The sequence below is a fragment of the Salvelinus fontinalis genome, chromosome 28 (genome assembly GCF_029448725.1).
Source record: "Salvelinus fontinalis isolate EN_2023a chromosome 28, ASM2944872v1, whole genome shotgun sequence".
NCBI lineage: Eukaryota > Metazoa > Chordata > Actinopteri > Salmoniformes > Salmonidae > Salvelinus > Salvelinus fontinalis.
The window spans coordinates 7,870,939-7,888,464 of record NC_074692.1 but is presented as its reverse complement, the minus strand read 5'-3'; the positions used below and the strand labels follow the sequence as shown (position 1 = coordinate 7,888,464).

At 46.0% G+C, this 17,526-nt stretch overlaps 1 protein-coding gene across 1 annotated transcript in view; it reads right to left on the bottom strand.

The window, feature by feature from the left end:
• Nucleotides 1-17,526, bottom strand: part of LOC129825878 (transient receptor potential cation channel subfamily M member 6-like) — a 92,481-nt gene that overhangs the window by 38,749 nt on the left and 36,206 nt on the right. Inside the window, exons 10-21 of the mRNA XM_055886003.1 lie at nt 14,130-14,253; nt 13,811-13,883; nt 8,859-8,959; nt 8,564-8,698; nt 7,762-7,815; nt 6,990-7,130; nt 5,387-5,521; nt 4,811-5,082; nt 4,397-4,625; nt 3,834-3,983; nt 3,433-3,588; nt 3,047-3,175 (exon numbers count right to left, since the gene is read on the bottom strand). Of these exons, the coding sequence (XP_055741978.1) occupies nt 3,047-3,175; nt 3,433-3,588; nt 3,834-3,983; nt 4,397-4,625; nt 4,811-5,082; nt 5,387-5,521; nt 6,990-7,130; nt 7,762-7,815; nt 8,564-8,698; nt 8,859-8,959; nt 13,811-13,883; nt 14,130-14,253 (1,699 nt within the window). The remainder of the gene's footprint in view (nt 1-3,046; nt 3,176-3,432; nt 3,589-3,833; nt 3,984-4,396; nt 4,626-4,810; nt 5,083-5,386; nt 5,522-6,989; nt 7,131-7,761; nt 7,816-8,563; nt 8,699-8,858; nt 8,960-13,810; nt 13,884-14,129; nt 14,254-17,526) is intronic.

The following is a 17,526-nucleotide window of genomic DNA, read 5'->3' as shown; positions in this document are numbered from 1 at the left end:
CGGACCTGCTTTCCTATTCCCCAGCTGAGTGTTGTCGCCAGGCACGAAGTGGGATGGATGGTCTTGGGTTCCAAGGTAGTAGTCATGGGGCTATAGTGCCGTGACAGCGCATCCGGCTTGACAAGTTGAACTGTGTGAACAGCAGGGCCCATTTAGGTTTCCTGGAATTGAGGCGCTTGGCGGTGCGGCGATACTCCAGGTTCTTGTGGTTGGTCCACACGATGAACGGATGTTCTGCCCCTCCAACCAGTGCCTCCATTCCGCCAACGCCATCATCACCGCGAGAAGCTCACGATTCCCCACATCATTGTTCTTCTCCGTGGCGTTGAGGCATTGGGAGAAGGCGCAGGGATGTAGCTTGAGGTCCAGGGCAGAATGCTGGGACAGGATAGTCCCCACTCCGACATCCGAAGCATCGGCCTCCACCACGAACTGATGGGATGGGTTTGGATGAACCAAGATGGGAGCTGTGGTGAAGCGATTTCTGAGGTCCTGAACACTCTGTCAGCAGCTGGAGACCACGTGAACGGAACCTTGGGCGAGGTGAGTGCAGACAGGGTGCTGGGGTGCTGTAACCCCGGATAAAGTGGCGCTAGAAGTTGGCGAACCCCAGGAAACGTTGCAGCTGCACCCTGAAAGTAGGCTGGGGCCAATCCACCACCGTTTTCACTCCCTGCAGTGATGATGTAACCCAGAAAAGGGATTGTGGAGCGATGGAACTCGCACTTCTCTGCTTTTACAAACAGCTGGTTCTCCAGGAGGCGTTGGCCAACCTGTCGGACGTGGAGCACATGTTCTTGGGTCTTCCACTCGTCCCCAGATGGTAGGCGTTCCGTAGATCCAGCTTGGAAAACACGGTGACCCCCTGGTAGCGGCTTGAAGGCCGATGAGATAGCGGTTAGCGGTTCTTCACCATTGTGTCAATGAGACCCCGATAGTCGATGCACGGGTGCAGTCTTGTCCTTCTCCACAAAGAAGAACCCTGTGCCTGCGGGAGAGGAAGAAGGACTGATTAATCCTGAAGCTAGGGAGTCCCCAATGTAGGTCTCCATCGCCTTGGTCTCTGGTCCCGACAGAGTACAGTCGTACCCGGGGCGGAGTAGTGCTAGGGAGAAGGTCAATCCTGCAGTCATATGGTCGGTGCGGCGGAAGCGAAGTGGTGCGGGCCTTGTTGAACACCTCCCGGAGGTCCTGGTACTCTGCGGGAATGGCGGAGAGGTCCGGGGTAACTTCCAAGCCCCCAGGAAGAGGTCCCGGGACAGATTGTGGTGACTTCAGGCAATGGGTGTGGCAGAATGTGCTCCAGCCCATGATGGCACCAGTAGACTAGTTAATGAGGGGATTGTGTCGCTGGAGCCAGGAGAATCCCAATACCACAGGAAACTGAAGAGACTTAATGAGCAGGAATGCCGCACTGTGGTTCCCTGACAGTGAGGCATAGGTTGATGGGAGTGGTGTTGATGGGAGTGGTGTTGTAGGTGACTCGACCTATAGAGCGCCTGTCCAGCGATCTAACATCCATGGGAATGGAGAGGGGCTGAGTGGGGATGCACAGCTCAGGAAACCAGGGTAGAGTCCAAAAAAGCTCTCATCAGCCCTAGAGTCAATGAGGACCCGGAGAGATTTCGACTGGTTGCCCCACAGCAGAATGGCATTAAACGGAGTGTGAGTAAGGGAATCAGAAAACCCACCAGAGTACTCGCACCTACCGATGAGCCTTTCCTTTTAACAGGCAATAGGACACAAAATGTAAAGGTCTGTCATTTTTTATCATAGGTACACTTCAACTGTGAGAGACGGAATCTAAAACAAAAATCCAGAAAATCACATTGTATGATTTTTAAGTAATTCATTTGAATTTTATTGTAAGTAGGCAGTGTATCAAATACTTGTTCTCCCCACTGTATATATACAGTACAAAAAAAAGTATGGATGTATGTACTTGTAAGTCGCTCTGGATAAGAGCGTCTGCTAAATGACTTAAATGTAAATGTTAAATGTAACACTCACATCTGTAATCATGAAGTGCTTTGAGAGGCTGGTTATGGCATACAACTACTCCATCATCCCAGACACCCTAGACCCACTCCAATTTGCATACCGCTCCAACAGATCCATAGACGATGCAATCTCAATAGCACTCCACACTGCCCTCAACCACCTAGATAAGAATACCTATGTGAGAATGCTGTTCATTGACTACAGTTCAGCGTTTTTCCACACACTATGGTCCACTCCAAGCTTAGGACTCTGGGACTGAACTCCTCCCTCTGCAACTGGATAATGGACATCCTGACGGGTTGACCCCAGGTAGTGAGGGTAGGCAACATCACATCCGCCACGCTGACCCTCAACACGGGGGCCCCACAGGGGTGTGTGCTTTGTCCCCTCCTGTACTTCATCATTAAATCATTAAAGACTCCAACCACCCAAGCCATAGACTGTTCTCTCTGCTTCCACATGGCAAGCATTACCAGTGCATTGTCTGACACCAATAGGCTCCTAAACAGCTTCTATCCCCATGCCAAAATGACTGCTTAATAGCTAAAAATATGCACTGTCTCTATGCACACTCACAACGCCCTACACACTTACTCACACTGACACTCCAACACACATACAAACACTCACTCTATCATTTGCTCACACGCACACATTTATACTGACTCTACACACATCCACTCACATACAATCATCATATACGCTGCTGGTACTCTTCAATCATCAAGTTTGAATTACAAACAAGTGCATTTTTAAGGTTAGCAATTACAATGTCCTGCTAAGTTAATAAAGATGAGACTGCATGCAAAATAAAGGAAATGTGTGAAGTTGTATTCCTACTGGGTATGAGGTTGAACAGTGATAAAAGAGGGGGAGAACATGTGAAAAGAGAACGAGACAAGAGAAATAGAGAGGAAAAGGATAGAGATGTGAAATTCCCTATCAGGTATAACAGATAAACTGTCAGACCTTTTGAGTCTAACATGCCAGAGATAAGACCGCTGTTCTCAGAGCAAGTTTAGTCTTCAACTTATTACACACTCACCTCTCTTATTTTCTCCACCGCAGTGGATACAATATAGGCAATGACCATCCACTCCTGAGTGCTGGGCCGATCCTCCATCTTCACCAGAACAGTGTAGGAGAACAGCATGAGAAAGGCCAGGTAGGACATCTAGACCACACAGTGAAAAAGCATCAGGTCACGGACCAGAGTGAGAACATCACCAAGACACAGGGATCTAGTGAATCGAATCACTGTCATTCGTATCAGACTGAGGAATATTTTCAACAAAAGGTCTTTGTATAATACGCATGTCCTGAGGCGTAGAAGAGTATGATTCCTTTTTTCCCCCCTCGACATATTGCAAACTGTATGGGAGAAATGACAGTGATTAACAGACGTGGGGTGGGTGCATGCTGCTAGCTCACCGTGTGGAACATGAACTTGACGACAGGAGCGTTGTAGAACTCGTACAGCCTCCTGGTCCAGAAGAGACACGGCGTGGTAACGGGTAAGACTGTGTCAGCTTCGGGGTCTGAGATCCTCTCCCAGCATGCTGACCCCTTCTCCACATCCTGGCCCTCCTTCAGAGCACCACAAGATCATGGCCACGTTTATTAGGGCACACATCAGAAAACGTTTTGCAACGGAAATCAATAATGAGAAAAGTCCCTCCCTGTTTCAGTCCATTTCCTACCATTTGATGTCTAATAAAAACGACCCCGGTATCAACATTAGCATCAATCTCACATTAGAATGCCAACCTAGATGACAGGAATTTGAAGGACTGAAATTCAGAGTACGGTGTACATTTTGGCACCTTAGTTACTGTATGCCCCTCCTCCTGGGCTGCCTCTGGTCTCCCCGTGTCCCAAATAAACTGCAAAGCCTCCTGGGACTGGGGCACATGGGACATATCCGCCTGGCTCTTAAAGTCTAGTAGCAGGATGGCAGGGGGCATGAGGATGCTCAGGATGATCTGACACACAAGATTGAGACACATAAACAAAAATCTAATCTGAGGGGTGACTGTTAGAACAGTACAACATCGACTGATATTACTACACTAATAATATTAATAGACCAATCATATGAATATACTAATTGACATAAGAATACACTTGAACTAATGCTTATTTAGGCTGTCATTCAATCTTATCATGGAAAGAACATTGAGGTGCACTGGTTTATCATTACTTTCCAGAATCTTAAAAGGAGACAAGGTGCCTAGAACACTCAAACTGTTGGCCCTTGGGCTAGATACAGCCCATGAACTGATTTAATGCGATCTGCGGTTGTCTTAGTAAGTACGGCCCGTGGCTTTTGAGGGCAAGGCAATACAGAGTGGCCCTCCAGACCGTGTTGAAGACAAAATTAGTTTGAGACCCTCACTTTGAACCAGGAGTTCTTCCTCATGTTGAGGCGGCCGGTCCACACGTCGGTGAGCAGCATCTGGGTGCAGGAGTGGGAGATGAAGGGGCGGAGCCGGGAGGACACGGCCATCTGCAGGCAGGTGAAGTGGCTCCAGGCCTCCATCTCCGAGGTCAGCAACTTCATGGCCATGCGCTCGTTCTGCCTGAAGGCATTGTCCAGCACGTCTACAGCCAGTTGACCAAAGTCCCTGCGGCCATCCATGCCACAACACACGAACATTGATAAACACAGACCGGAAAACACACACTCATAAATATAGTAATATACACACACAACCACAAAAGTCCACTCTGCTGAAACAACATACACAAAACCCCAGAGACACACTACTACTAAACAAACATTTCAAGATGTGTACAAGGAAAGACTGACAGCGAGTAGGTTTTGAGTTTCTCCGCTGTGGTGTCATCCATGTTGTTTTGCTGAGCCTCGTGGGCCATGGCGCGGTACAGCTTACAAGCCACCGTAGCCCGGACCATGGCCTCCTCCCCGTGCTGCCACAGGAACAGCGCCATCTGCTGGCGCCTCTGCAGCACGGCCCACACAAACAGGTCGTTGAAGTTGAACACAACCAGAGAAGAGTCGCCTAGCTTGGAGCTCTGCTGCTGGGCTTCCTTCGGGCCCCTGGGGACCATGGATCTCTCCTGGAGAGAAAGGAGTGATGGGAGAGGCGGCCAGCCAATCAGAACACTAATGCACATGGGGTATTTGTAGCCACAGAATATACTAGCAATCAATAGGCTGTGTGTGTGTGTGTGTGTGTGTGTGTGTGTGTGTGTGTGTGTGTGTGTGTGTGTGTGTGTGTGTGTGTGTGTGTGTGTGTGTGTGTGTGTGTGTGTGTGTGTGTGTGTGTGTGTGGAGGCAAGTGTCTTTAAAAGACTGCATTTGTAGGTGAAAAGTTAGCGTAGTCCCAGATCGGTTTGTGCTTGTCCCAGATCTCTCACAGACCTTGCGTTTGTAGGGCTGAGCAGTGTGGAAGACAGGTGGGCTTGACGGACTGTTGTTAGGGCTTTGGGGTGGGTGAAGGGTGCAGGCTTCCCTGTTTGGTCCGGGGTCCTGAACTATCCTGTCCAGTCCAGTGTCCTGGAAATGATGGCCACTCAAATCAGTGCAAAGTGAAATGTACACCAGGTTACATTTCAAAATAAAAACATAACAAACAAAAAAGAATACTGCTATATTATTGGTGTCCATTTTTACAACTGCTTGACGGCCAAGGGTGATATCTTGCCCTGCGTGTACTGTATACAGACATTTAACATGGGCTTTGTTTTAGACCAACTACATTGTAGTCACACTGCATGCAACATCCAATGGCTGTGTGCCATGCTATCGACTAAGTAGTGGGGCTCCACATTACTATGGTTGTGTTCCTCTGCCAAGACGTTGCTGACGCATGCCAGATCTTTCAACACCTGGATAGGTATTATATGTAGGCTGATGAAAAACTTGAAATATCCTTATTCATGTCACTGAGGGAGAGAGGGGAATGTAGAACGTTTACATTCTGTTAGAATATTCTAGTGCTAGACATCAGGGATCCTATGGAAGGAGAATGGCGACAGTCTGGTACAAGTCATGACAGCCGTGAGTTGGGGAGAAGTGAGGAATTTGGACATAGGTCAGATGAAGTGAGGAAGAACAGATATCACTCAAGTTCTGTCTAGCACAGAGGTGTATTGGCTGTTCAGAGATGTAAGGAGGAGACTCAACATGGGAGGAATGGTTAAATACCAGGGCTTGTGTGAATATGTCTTGGTCTGTTCAGCAGTCTGACCCTTTGGGGGAATAAACTTGGTTTGAGCTTTAACAATCGTCCGTGAGTTTTTACTCAGTTCATTTAGAACCTAACAAGGCCAATCAGCTAACCACATCACACACTGAGTATACAAAACATTTAGAACACCTGTTCTTTCCATGACATAGAATGACCAGGTGAACGCTATGATTCCTTATTGATGTCACTTGTTAACTCCACATCAATCAGTGTAGATGAAGGGGAGGAGACAGGTTAAAGAAGGATTTTTAAGCCTTGAGACAATTGAGACATGGATTTTGTATCTGTGCCAATCAGAGGGTGAATGGGCAAGACAAAAGTGCCTTTGAACGGGTTATGGTAATAGGTGCCAGGCCCAGGTTTGTGTCATGAACTGCAACGCTGCTGGGTTTGTCACACTCAACAGTTTCCTGTGTGTATCAAGAATGGTCCACCACCCAAAAAACATCCATCCAACTTCACACAACTGTGGGAAGCATTGGAGTCAACATGGGCCAGAATCCCTGGGGAACACGTTCGATATGCCCAGACGAATTGAGGCTGTTCTGCGGGCAAAAGGGAGGGGTGAAACTCAATATTAGGAAGGTTCCTAATGTTTTGAATACTCAGTGTACGTTATAGCAATATGGTGCCCGACGTCTGAGCAGAGGAACACAACCTATATCGTATGATGCGGTCAGTTGATAGGACTAGGTTAAACACCTATCCAGACGCTGTGACATCTGGCAGGCAACTGCAAAATAGTCGGCCTGAAACGCGACCGTGGTCACTTACCATGCAGTGGGCATGTAAGCGGTTATAGTAGGCCCGGAAGTGTTTCCGTGTGTATGTGCTCCGGTAGGCTCCTCCTATCAGATACTCAATCACCTGCCCCACGTCTATGAGGGAGACTCTGTATCCTTTGGGTATATGGTTCTACACACAAATGCACACACACGCACAAAAACACACGCACACACACACATAAATATTTCCACACACAAATACTATAGAAACACACATAGGAAAAAAAAATCACCAATGTTGCATGTTCAACAGTATTCCAGCAGCCAGCCAGCAGCATACCACCCTGCATACCACTACTGGCTTGCTTCTGAAGCTAAGCAGGGTTGGTCCTGGTCAGGCCCTGGATGGGAGACCAGTTGCTGCTGGAAGTGGTGTTGGAGGGCCAGTAGGAGGCACTCTCTCCTCTGGTCTAAAAAATATCCCAATGCCCCAGGGCAGTGATTGGGGACACTGCCCTGTGTAGGGTGCCGTCTTTCGGATGGGACGTTAAACGGGTGTCCTGACTCTCTGAGGTCATTAAAGATCCCATGGCACTTATCGTAAGAGTAGGGGTGTTAACCCCGGTGTCCTGGCTAAATTCCCAATCTGGCCCTCAAACCATCATGGTCACCTAATAATCCCCAGTTTACAATTGGCTCATTCATCCCCCTCCTCTCCCCTGTAACTATTCCCCAGGTCGTTGCTGCAAATGAGAACGTGTTCTCAGTCAACTTACCTGGTAAAATAACGGTAAAATAAAAATAAATAAATAAAAATTCACCTGTTTCACATCTTCCACAAGGTGATGGAGGAAATTGTCTGTTGGTCCCTGTTGCTATAAAAAGTGATGACATGTCATGTCTTCATTATCCACAATCAACTCAGAAACAACCAAATGCCAACCAGAATAATACATAAATGGCTAGTTATCTGGATTATAATACATTTGTTCCTACGGAATGAAGTGGTAGACCAGATAAAAAATGACCATAATTTTAACTTTCAGAAAACAAACTTCCACAATTTTATATGATCATATATGTTGTTACTTGTCTCCTTATGGAGCTACATCATTTAAAAAGTGATGAATAATTGAATATTGTTTATAACTGGAAAGATCATACACAGCTGGACTCATGACAAAGAGCTATGTGTTCTGCAAAACATCTTCAAACAGTGGGAAAACCAAATAATCAAAGAGATACTTACACTGTATTTTTTTACCTTTATTTAACTAGGCAAGTCAGTTAATTAAGAACAAATTCTTATTTTCAATGACGGCCTAGGAACAGTTGTTCAGGGGCAGAACGACAGATTTGTACCTTTTCAGCTCGGGGATTTGATCTTGCAACCTTTCGGTTACTAGTCCAACGCTCTAACCACTAGGCTACGCTGCCAGCCCCACTGTATTATTGTGATTGCAAATAAAACCACTGCTATGGCAATTATGGTATATGAGTAAGCTAATAGTACTGTCAATATGAAAACACAGAATTGCTTCTTTATGTACACCATACAATATATTGTAACTCATAAATACAGAGCTGAAGAGGTGATAAGAGAGAAAGTGATTAAGTCATTACCGTGTTATAGAGCTCTTCCAGACGTGAAACGGTCAGGAAGTGGTTCATGGTCATACCGTTGTCGATCAACAGTTTGACAAAGCCAACCCGGTCCATGATGAGAGCATCCAGCATGGCCTGCTCCAACGAGCCAACCTGACAGACAACAACCACCACCATCAAGCATGACTGTCATACCATCAAACACAGCAGTTCCATTTTACTTCCTGAATACAAAAAAAAATACTAAAAAAATTTGACATAAAATCAATGACACTGGGCAGCCTTGCCCTGGCTGCCTCCTTGTCTGTGTTACCTGCCAGTACTGGCCGTACACTTGGATGTGTTTGTTAGCCACGTCTGCTCTGTCCCAAGCCAGAGCCGTACTGAGCTGCTCCGCTGGAGATGACTTGGTACCTGTCAATTGTCACAAAATCTGTTAACGACTGTGGGCCGATCCTAACGCAACATCTGCCCTGCCTAACTCACAATTTGAAAGATCATGTATAGATTTACTGGACATTTGAGTGAACTCATATTTCAAGTTAGGATTCAGCCCTGAGAACACATAGAACAGGCACGACTAGGGCTGTTATGGTGACCGAGACATGACCGCGGTCAAATTCCATGTGACTGTTAAGTCACAGTCTCCTCCAAGCTCTGATGCTGCTGATGGTCATTAGTAGCCTACCAAACATGCTAACTGCCTGGTACTCTAATCACTCTGACCTTTCCAATAGTTCATGCAATTCCATGAGAAAACAAAGTTTTGATGGCCTCTATTAAAATGAGGATCCCCTCAGCTTTCTATAGGCTAGGTCAACTATATTTATTTCTCAACTTCCCTAATATTAAGCACTTTGTTTCTCTTTACAACAGGTTTACAGCCTACCTGGCTGGCATGAAAACGAACCACGGGAAATGTGTCCTCCATTCCTTATTTAAGAGCATAAATTATATGTATTTTTTCCCCTGACCATTTCGAAACAGGTGCATGATAATGGTCAATTCGAAATCAAAACAAATTTCACAGATATATTATTTATAAACTCAAAAAAAGCAAAAAAAGAAACGTCCTCTCACTGTCAACTGCATTTATTTTCAGCAAACTTAACATGTGTAAATATTTGTATGAACAGAACAAGATTCAACAACTGAGACATAAACTGAACAAGTTCCACAGACATGTGACTAACAGAAATGGAATAATGTGTCCCTGAACAAAGTGGGGGTTAAAATCAAAAGTAACAGTCAGTATCTGGTGTCGCCACCAGCTGCAATAAGTACTGCAGTGCATCTCCTCCTCATGGACTGCACTAGATTTGCCAGTTTTTGCTGTGAGATGTTACCCCACTCTTCCACCAAGGCACCTGCAAGTTTCTGGGGGGAATGGCCCTAGCCCTCACCCTCCGATCCAACAGGTTCCAGATGTGCTCAATGGGATTGAGATCCCGGCTCTTCGCTGGCCATGGCAGAACACTGACATTCCTGTCTTGCAGGAAATCACGCACAGAACGAGAAGTATGGCTGGTGGCATTGTCATGCCGCAGGGTCATGTCAGGATGAGCCTGCAGGAAGGGTACCACATGAGGAATGTCTTCCCTGTAACACTGTAACGTCCTGACCAGAGTTCTAATGTGTTTTGCTTGTTTAGTGTTGGTCAGGACGTGAGCTGGGTGGGAATTCTATGTTGTGTGTCTAGTTCGTCTGTTTCTGTGTTCAGCCTAATATGGTTCTCAATCAGAGACAGCTGTCAATCGTTGTCCCTGATGAGAATCATATATAGGTGGCTTGTTTTGTGTTGGGGATTGTGGGTGGTTGTTTCCTGTCTTTGTGTTTTGTCTGCACCAGCTAGGACTGTGACGGTTAGTTTGTTTTGTCATTTTGTATAGTGTCTTGTTTTGTGTTAATTAAATCATGGAAAATTACCACGCTGCACATTGGTCCTCAGATCCTTCTCGCCTCTCCTCGTCTGAAGAGGAGGACGACTTAGACTGCCGTTACAAACACACAGCGTTGAGATTGCCTACAATGACAACAAGCTCAGTCCGATGATGCTGTGACACATCACCCCAGACCATGACGGACCCTCCACCTCCAAATCGATCCCGCTCCAGAGTACAGGCCTCGGTGTAACGCTCATTCCTTCGACAATAAACGCAAATCCGACCATCACGCCTGGTGTGACGACCCTCCCACTCTGTCTGCCGTATTCTTTCTCTGCTCGTTTTCCTTATTAGGATGTCGGCGGGCGGAGCTGGGAGGGTCGTCAGCAACATGGGACACACCTGGGCCCGGGTGTGCAAATACTCACTCACACTACTGATTACTGACTACACACATCATTGTTAATTGTATTTAGTTTACTTCCGTTAATAAATATATTTTGTTATTCCTTATCTCCACTTTGTCTCCCTTTTTGTTACGAACTTCGAGCCGGTTCGTGACAAGTGGGGGCTCATCCGGGATCATAAGGTTGGTTACTAGACATTTTGGCGTATAGCATTATGAAGGACTAATACTAGTGTCGTTGGGCTTACTAGTATGTGTGTTGTGTTTGGGAGAAAATGTGGAGTTAATGTCAAACTGGTGCTTTGTTGGCATCTTGTAGGTGCTTTGTTGGCATCTTTTGTTACAGCTTGTTTGAGTTGTAATGTTTGGTGCCCAGTACTGGTTGCCTTTGTTTGTTTGGTAAACTTGCCACTGCAGTGGATAGTTGGTTGTGTGCTGCGTTGGAGAGAGTACACTGGTTAGTTTCCAGGCCCCTGCCCAGGCTGGAAACTCTTGCTCTACTCGCTGTTGGGACATCGGTTTGAGGAGGTTAGTACAATCGGCTGTGTTCCTCAGTGGGAGATTTGGGTAGGGTAGTGACACTTACTACCCGGAGCTATAGCCTTTCTTCTTCCCCTGTTAGGCTTAGTGACGTATCTCACTTTGGAATACGTTGGGTATGGTTATTTTGTTTGTTATTTTTGTGTGGTGTCTGTGGACTGAGCAGTTGTCTCGGGGGCACATCTGTGGCTTGGGGGAATCTGCCAGCACGTGCTGGGTGTTTTTTTTTCTTCCCTTGCCAGCTGGCTACATTGCCTAATTACCCACCGAAAATCCGCACGAAGACTAGGGTTGAGTTGTTGTAGGTTTTGGGGAAGCTCCATATATATCTCATCTCTCTTCTGTGGTGCCCGGTGTGATTGTCATTTCTCTTGTGGTCCGGTCTGGTGTGCTCAGCAGAGGGGAAGAGCAAGATTTTTTGTTGTTGTTGTATTTACTTGTGACTATATCGTCTTACGTAGACGAGTTTATTCGCTTTCCAGCAGAGGAACTGTTAGAATTATGTACTAAAGAACAGCTGTTGAAGATTGCTGAACACTACAAGGTTGAAATTAGCGATAAACATAAAAGTATATTAGGTTAATATTGAAGGCCAATCTGATGGAGAGTGGTATTCTTGAAGTTATCACTGGGGCAGCCTCTGCTGAGGACTCGCCGTCTCCCCATAACGTGACAATGGCCGCTCCATCTGTTAGACCTAGTAGTCTTCTTTTTGAACAGCAGAAAGAACTGCTTCTGTTACAGCTAGAGCATGATCGTGAGAAGCTAGAGCATGACCGTGTAAAGTATGAAAAATAATTGGCATTTTAACAGGATTTGGAGCTTGATGATCGGGTAAAGTATGAAAAGGAATTGGAATTGAAAAAGGATTTGGAGCGTGCTAAAATCAAGCTGCAACAAGAGCGGCTAGAGTTGGTTAGGGAAGGAAAGCACTCAGGGGAGAGTTTACTCTGGGAAGGTGACTCAGATTTACCTAGGGGTCGTTCCTCTTTTGGTCGTGCCCTGGACATATTTGATATTGTTGGGAACTTACGGTTGTTGCCTAAATTTAATGCGAAGGACCCTGAGACATTCTTTTTGTTGTTTGAGCGTGTTGCTGACGCTAGGAGTTGGCCTAATTATGATTACACTTTAATGTTGCAGTGTGTGTTGACTTGTAAAGCGCAGGAAGCATATTCAGCTCTTAGTGTAGCCGACAGTGTCAGTTATGATGAGGTTAAAATGGCTGTGTTACAGATTTACGAACTGGTTCCTGAGGCTTACCGCCAACGATTTAGAACTTTAAAAAGGGATAATAAACAGACTCATGTTGAGTTTGCGCGAGAGTTGTCTTCACAGTTTAATCGATGGTGTTCCGCCTCTGCAGTTATGACTTTCCAAGGGCTTTGTGATCTGATTATGTTAGAGCAATTTAAGGACACAATTCCTGATCGTATAGCCGCGTGCATCAACGAACGAAAAGTAAAGACTGTCACTGAGGCTGCGGTTTTGGCGGACGAGTATGTTTTGACTCACAAAAGTGTCTTTGCAGAGCCCCGTATTCGGAGTGAGTGGGGGCTATCAGAGAGATTTGGGCCTCGCTCACGGAGATACTCTGGTTCACAGGCAGAGTTTCATTCAACTAGGATTGAACCTGACTCCCGTGGTAAAGCTGACTTTGGTCAAGAGTGTCACTACTGTCAAGGTTCAGGTCATTGGAAAAACGAATGTCCGGTTCTCAGGGCTAAGGGTAAATTCAATACTTGCGCTTACGTTAAATCTAAGCCTACGTCGTTAGCAGCGCCCGTCCCACATCAGTTCACTTCTGACACACTGTCTCATGCTCAGGGTCATGTGAAAGTCCATATTGACCCAGACTATTTACCTTTCATTACGGAGGGTTTTGTGTCTATGTTAGAAAGTAATGACCTTGTGCCAGTGAAGATCCTGAGAGACACAGGTGCCTCTGAGTCGTTTGTGTTGGAGTCTGTGTTACCCTTCTCTGCTGAGACTGATTCAGGAAGTAGTGTTCTAATTAGGGGAATAGGTTTGAACACTGTCAGTTCCATTGCATAAACTGATGTTGTGGACTGGTGAAAGGTGAGGTTGTTGTGTGGGTGCGTCCTTCGTTGCCTATTGAGGGTATCGACGTTATCCTTGGGAATAACTTGGCTGGTGAGCGTGTATGGCCTGTCGTGTTTTTATCTCTAGTGGTTTCCACTAAGCCGTCATTTGTAGGGATTCCTGATGAGAGGAGATGCTAAATGTGTTTATGTTAATTAACGGTCAATTGGCGAACCGGCAGTTATTTGCTTGACAATCACCAGCTGACAAAATGTCATGACCACCAGAGACGTAGGCACGACATGACTAGGTCAAGTCTCACCTGAGTATCTACTGAATGACATCACACATTCCAGTGAAAGACACAAGCATAAAGGGCAGGAGGAGGGGTACCTTTCAGTGTGGCCATCAAAATGGCACAGTCTGCCTCCTGTTGACCTTCGGATTCTGAGTCGAAGATTGTGATCTGTGTTTTATAAATATAGAAATAGTTCTATGCAGTGAACGACAGTCATTGGATTTCCACCCTTTATGTGAACATTATACTAAGCCTGGGAGCCTGTTGAAAGGTAGAAAATAATCATGAACTGAACATGGATGGGATGGTTTCCTAGACCCAGGTTAAGCCTAAATAATTTTTTAAAGGAGAATCTCAATTGAAAGTGAATTTTAGTCCATGAGTAGGCAACCGGCCCACAGTCACATTACTCACAGACTGTTTGTAGTCCATACACTCCATCAGAAGGTTGTAGAGCTGGTTGACGTCTGCTCTCTCCAGACCAAACATGCCCCCTATCCTCAGAAGGAAGTCCTCCTTGATGTCTGTGTCCAGCTGCCTGTGCACAGTACCAACACAGTAAGTATAGACTGATACACCAGTGAGGTACAGTAAGACACAGGCTAACAACATGGGTCCATTTGAGATGACCATATGCTGAGATATGAGGTCTCGGTTGGCTTCCTCTTCCGCTCAGTTCAAATTTTTGTCATGTTTTTGCCCAAAAAAACGGCATGTTATGCGTTTGTATACTGTACCTACATACAGTATTCTGCATACACACTGACCACAGAGCTACGCATACACATGAGTAGAGCCCTGAGATTTTCCTGAGCCCGTAACCTGACCAGGAAAAACTCTGGGTCTTCCACTGGATTAGGGACAGATCTAAATTTACTGTTGGGGAGGGGTGATCCAAATAGGGGAGGGTTGTCCAATTGTTTTTGTTGTTGCTTTGGGCAGGGTTGTGTGTTTTTTGGGGGGCACAGGGGAGATTTTGTCTTCTGCTTGTATAAACAATGGCTTGACTTACTTTTGATATTACCCTAATAAAGTTTAGAAACGTTTGTGAAGGTTTGGTATGGTATGGCTATTATTAAGCTTTAGCTACTGTATGCCTATGATATGAAGGCAGTGCACCCTGACGCTCCAACTGAGTTCGACAGTTGAATTTAAGGTGAGGAAGACTGTTTCAGGCCTACCAGATTTACTCCTATAATCCAACAATATCTGAATGTATATGGATGTCCGTAAAATGTATAAAATATCCGGTAAAATAAAATGAAAACTCTGAAATGGCCTATTGTTTTTATGAAGATTTTAGAATATTCACATGAAAATCTGTCGCCAATTGGATGGAAACTAGCGCACTCTGGCAAGTGCGTTAGTCCAGTGTCACTGTGATTATACCTGCACATCATGGTTCACCAGCAGCCCCAAACATCTAATGAATAAGCTACCAGCCAAACAAGCTTGTAAGAATTGTATTTAACCCCCCCCCCATACTCATCTTGAGGTTGAGCATTTGTTGTCTCTATCTCTGTAATGTGTCTGTATCTGTGTAATTGTATATGTATTTGTGTAATGCACCTCTGTAATGTGTCTGTATCTATATAATTGTATATGTATTTGTGTAATGTATCTCTGTAATGTGTCTGTATCTATGTAATTGTAAATGTATTTATGTAATGTATCTCTGTAATGTGTCTGTATCTATGTAATTGTATATGTATTTATGTAAAAGAAATAAGGACCACAATGGAAATAAGTTCCCGACTTCATTGTGCAATCTCGGGCACTTAAAATATTTATGTATACAGTGCATTCGGAAAGTATTCAGACCCCTTCACTTTTTCCACATTTTGTTAAGTTACAGCCTTATTCTAAAATGGATTAAATTGTTTTTTCCCCCTCATCAATCTACAATCAATACCCCATAATGACAAAGCAATTTTTTTCAAAGCAAGTATTCATACCCTTTACTCAGTACTTTGTTGAAGCACCTTTGGCAGCGATTACAGCCTTCTTGGGTATGACGCTACAAGCTTGGCACACCTGTATTTGGGGAGTTTCTCCCATTATTGTCTGCAGATCCTCTCAAACTCTGTCAGGTTGGATGGGAAGCATTGCTGCACAGATATTTTCAGGTCTCTCCAGAGATGTTCAAGTCCGGGTTCTGGCTGGGCCACTCAAGAACATTCAGAGCCTTGTCGCAAAGCCACTCCTGCTGTTACGTTTCCAACGGTGAATGAAGGAGTCAGGAGCAGAGAGCAGGGTAGTTTCGAGCAAGTGGATATATTTTTATATTCCAAAATAGAATATAAACGAGACGGCTACGCCACACAACAAAAGGGCGCGTCAACATCCAGTCCACACGATCGTGAATCTAAAGCGTGTAAAGAACATGGCCCACCTAGCTTGACGCGGATTCAGTCTCTTCGCCTCTCGGATATACTCCAGATTGCGGTGGTCAGTCCAGATGAGGAAAGGGTATTTAGCCCCCTCAAGCCAGTGTCTCCACACCTTCAGGGCTTTTACCATAGCTAGTAACTCCCGGTCCCCCACATCATAGTTCCGCTCCACCGGACCCAGCTTCTTAGAAAAGAAAGCACAGGGACGGAGCTTCGGTGGCGTGCCCGAGCGCTGTGATAGCACAGCTCCAACACCAGCCTCGGACGCATCCACCTCCACTATGAACGCTAACGAAGGGTCCGGATGCGCCAACACAGGAGCCTCAGTAAACCGTACCTTCAACTGGTTGAAGGCTCCATCTGCCTCGGCCGACCACCGTAGACGCACCGGCCCCCCCTTCAGCAGTGAGGTAATGGGCGCCGCCACTTGGCCAAAACCCCGGATAAACCTCCGGTAGTAATTGGCAAACCCTAAAAACCGCTGCACCTCATTTACCGTGGTCGGAGTCGGCCAATTACGCACGGCGTTAACGTGGTCACACTCCATCACCACCCCCGAGGTGGAAATGCAATAACCCAGGAAGGAAACGGCTGGTTTGGAGAACACACATTTCTCAGCCTTGACGTATAGGTCATGCTCCAGCAGTCCCCCAAGCACCTTGCGCACCAGGGAGACATGCGCGGCGCGTGTAGCAGAATAGATCAAGATGTCATCAATATATACTATCACACCCTGCCCCTGCATGTCCCTGAATATCTCATCTACAAAGGACTGGAAAACGGCTGGAGCATTCTTCAACCCATACGGCATGACGAGGTACTCATAGTGGCCTGATGTGGTACTAAACGCTGTTTTCCACTCGTCTCCTCCCCGAATACGCACCAGATTATATGCGCTCCTGAGGTCCAGTTTTGTGAAAAAAACGCTCTCCGTGAAATGATTCCATCGCCGTAGCGATGAGAGGTAGGGATAACTAAATCCCACTGTGATTGAATTTAGACCTCGATAATCAATGCACGGCTGCAGTCCTCCCTCCTTTTTTCTCACAAAAAAGAAACTCGAGGAGGCGGGTGACATGGAGGGCCGAATGAACCCTTGTCTCAGAGCTTCCGTGACATATGTCTCCATAGCCAACGTCTCCTCCTGTGACAATGGGTACACGTGACTCCTGGGAAGTGCAGCGTTCTCCTGGACGTTTATCACGCAATCCCACCGTCGATGAGGTTGTAATTTGGTCGCTTCTTTCTTACTAAAAGCGATAGCCAAATCGGCATATTCTGGGGGAATGCGCACAGTGGAAACCTGGTCTGGACTCTCCACCGACGTGGCACCAATGGAAACTCCCACACACCTACCTGAACACTCATCTGACCACCCCTGAAGAGCTCCCTGTCTCCAGGAAATGAGAGGATTGTGAATG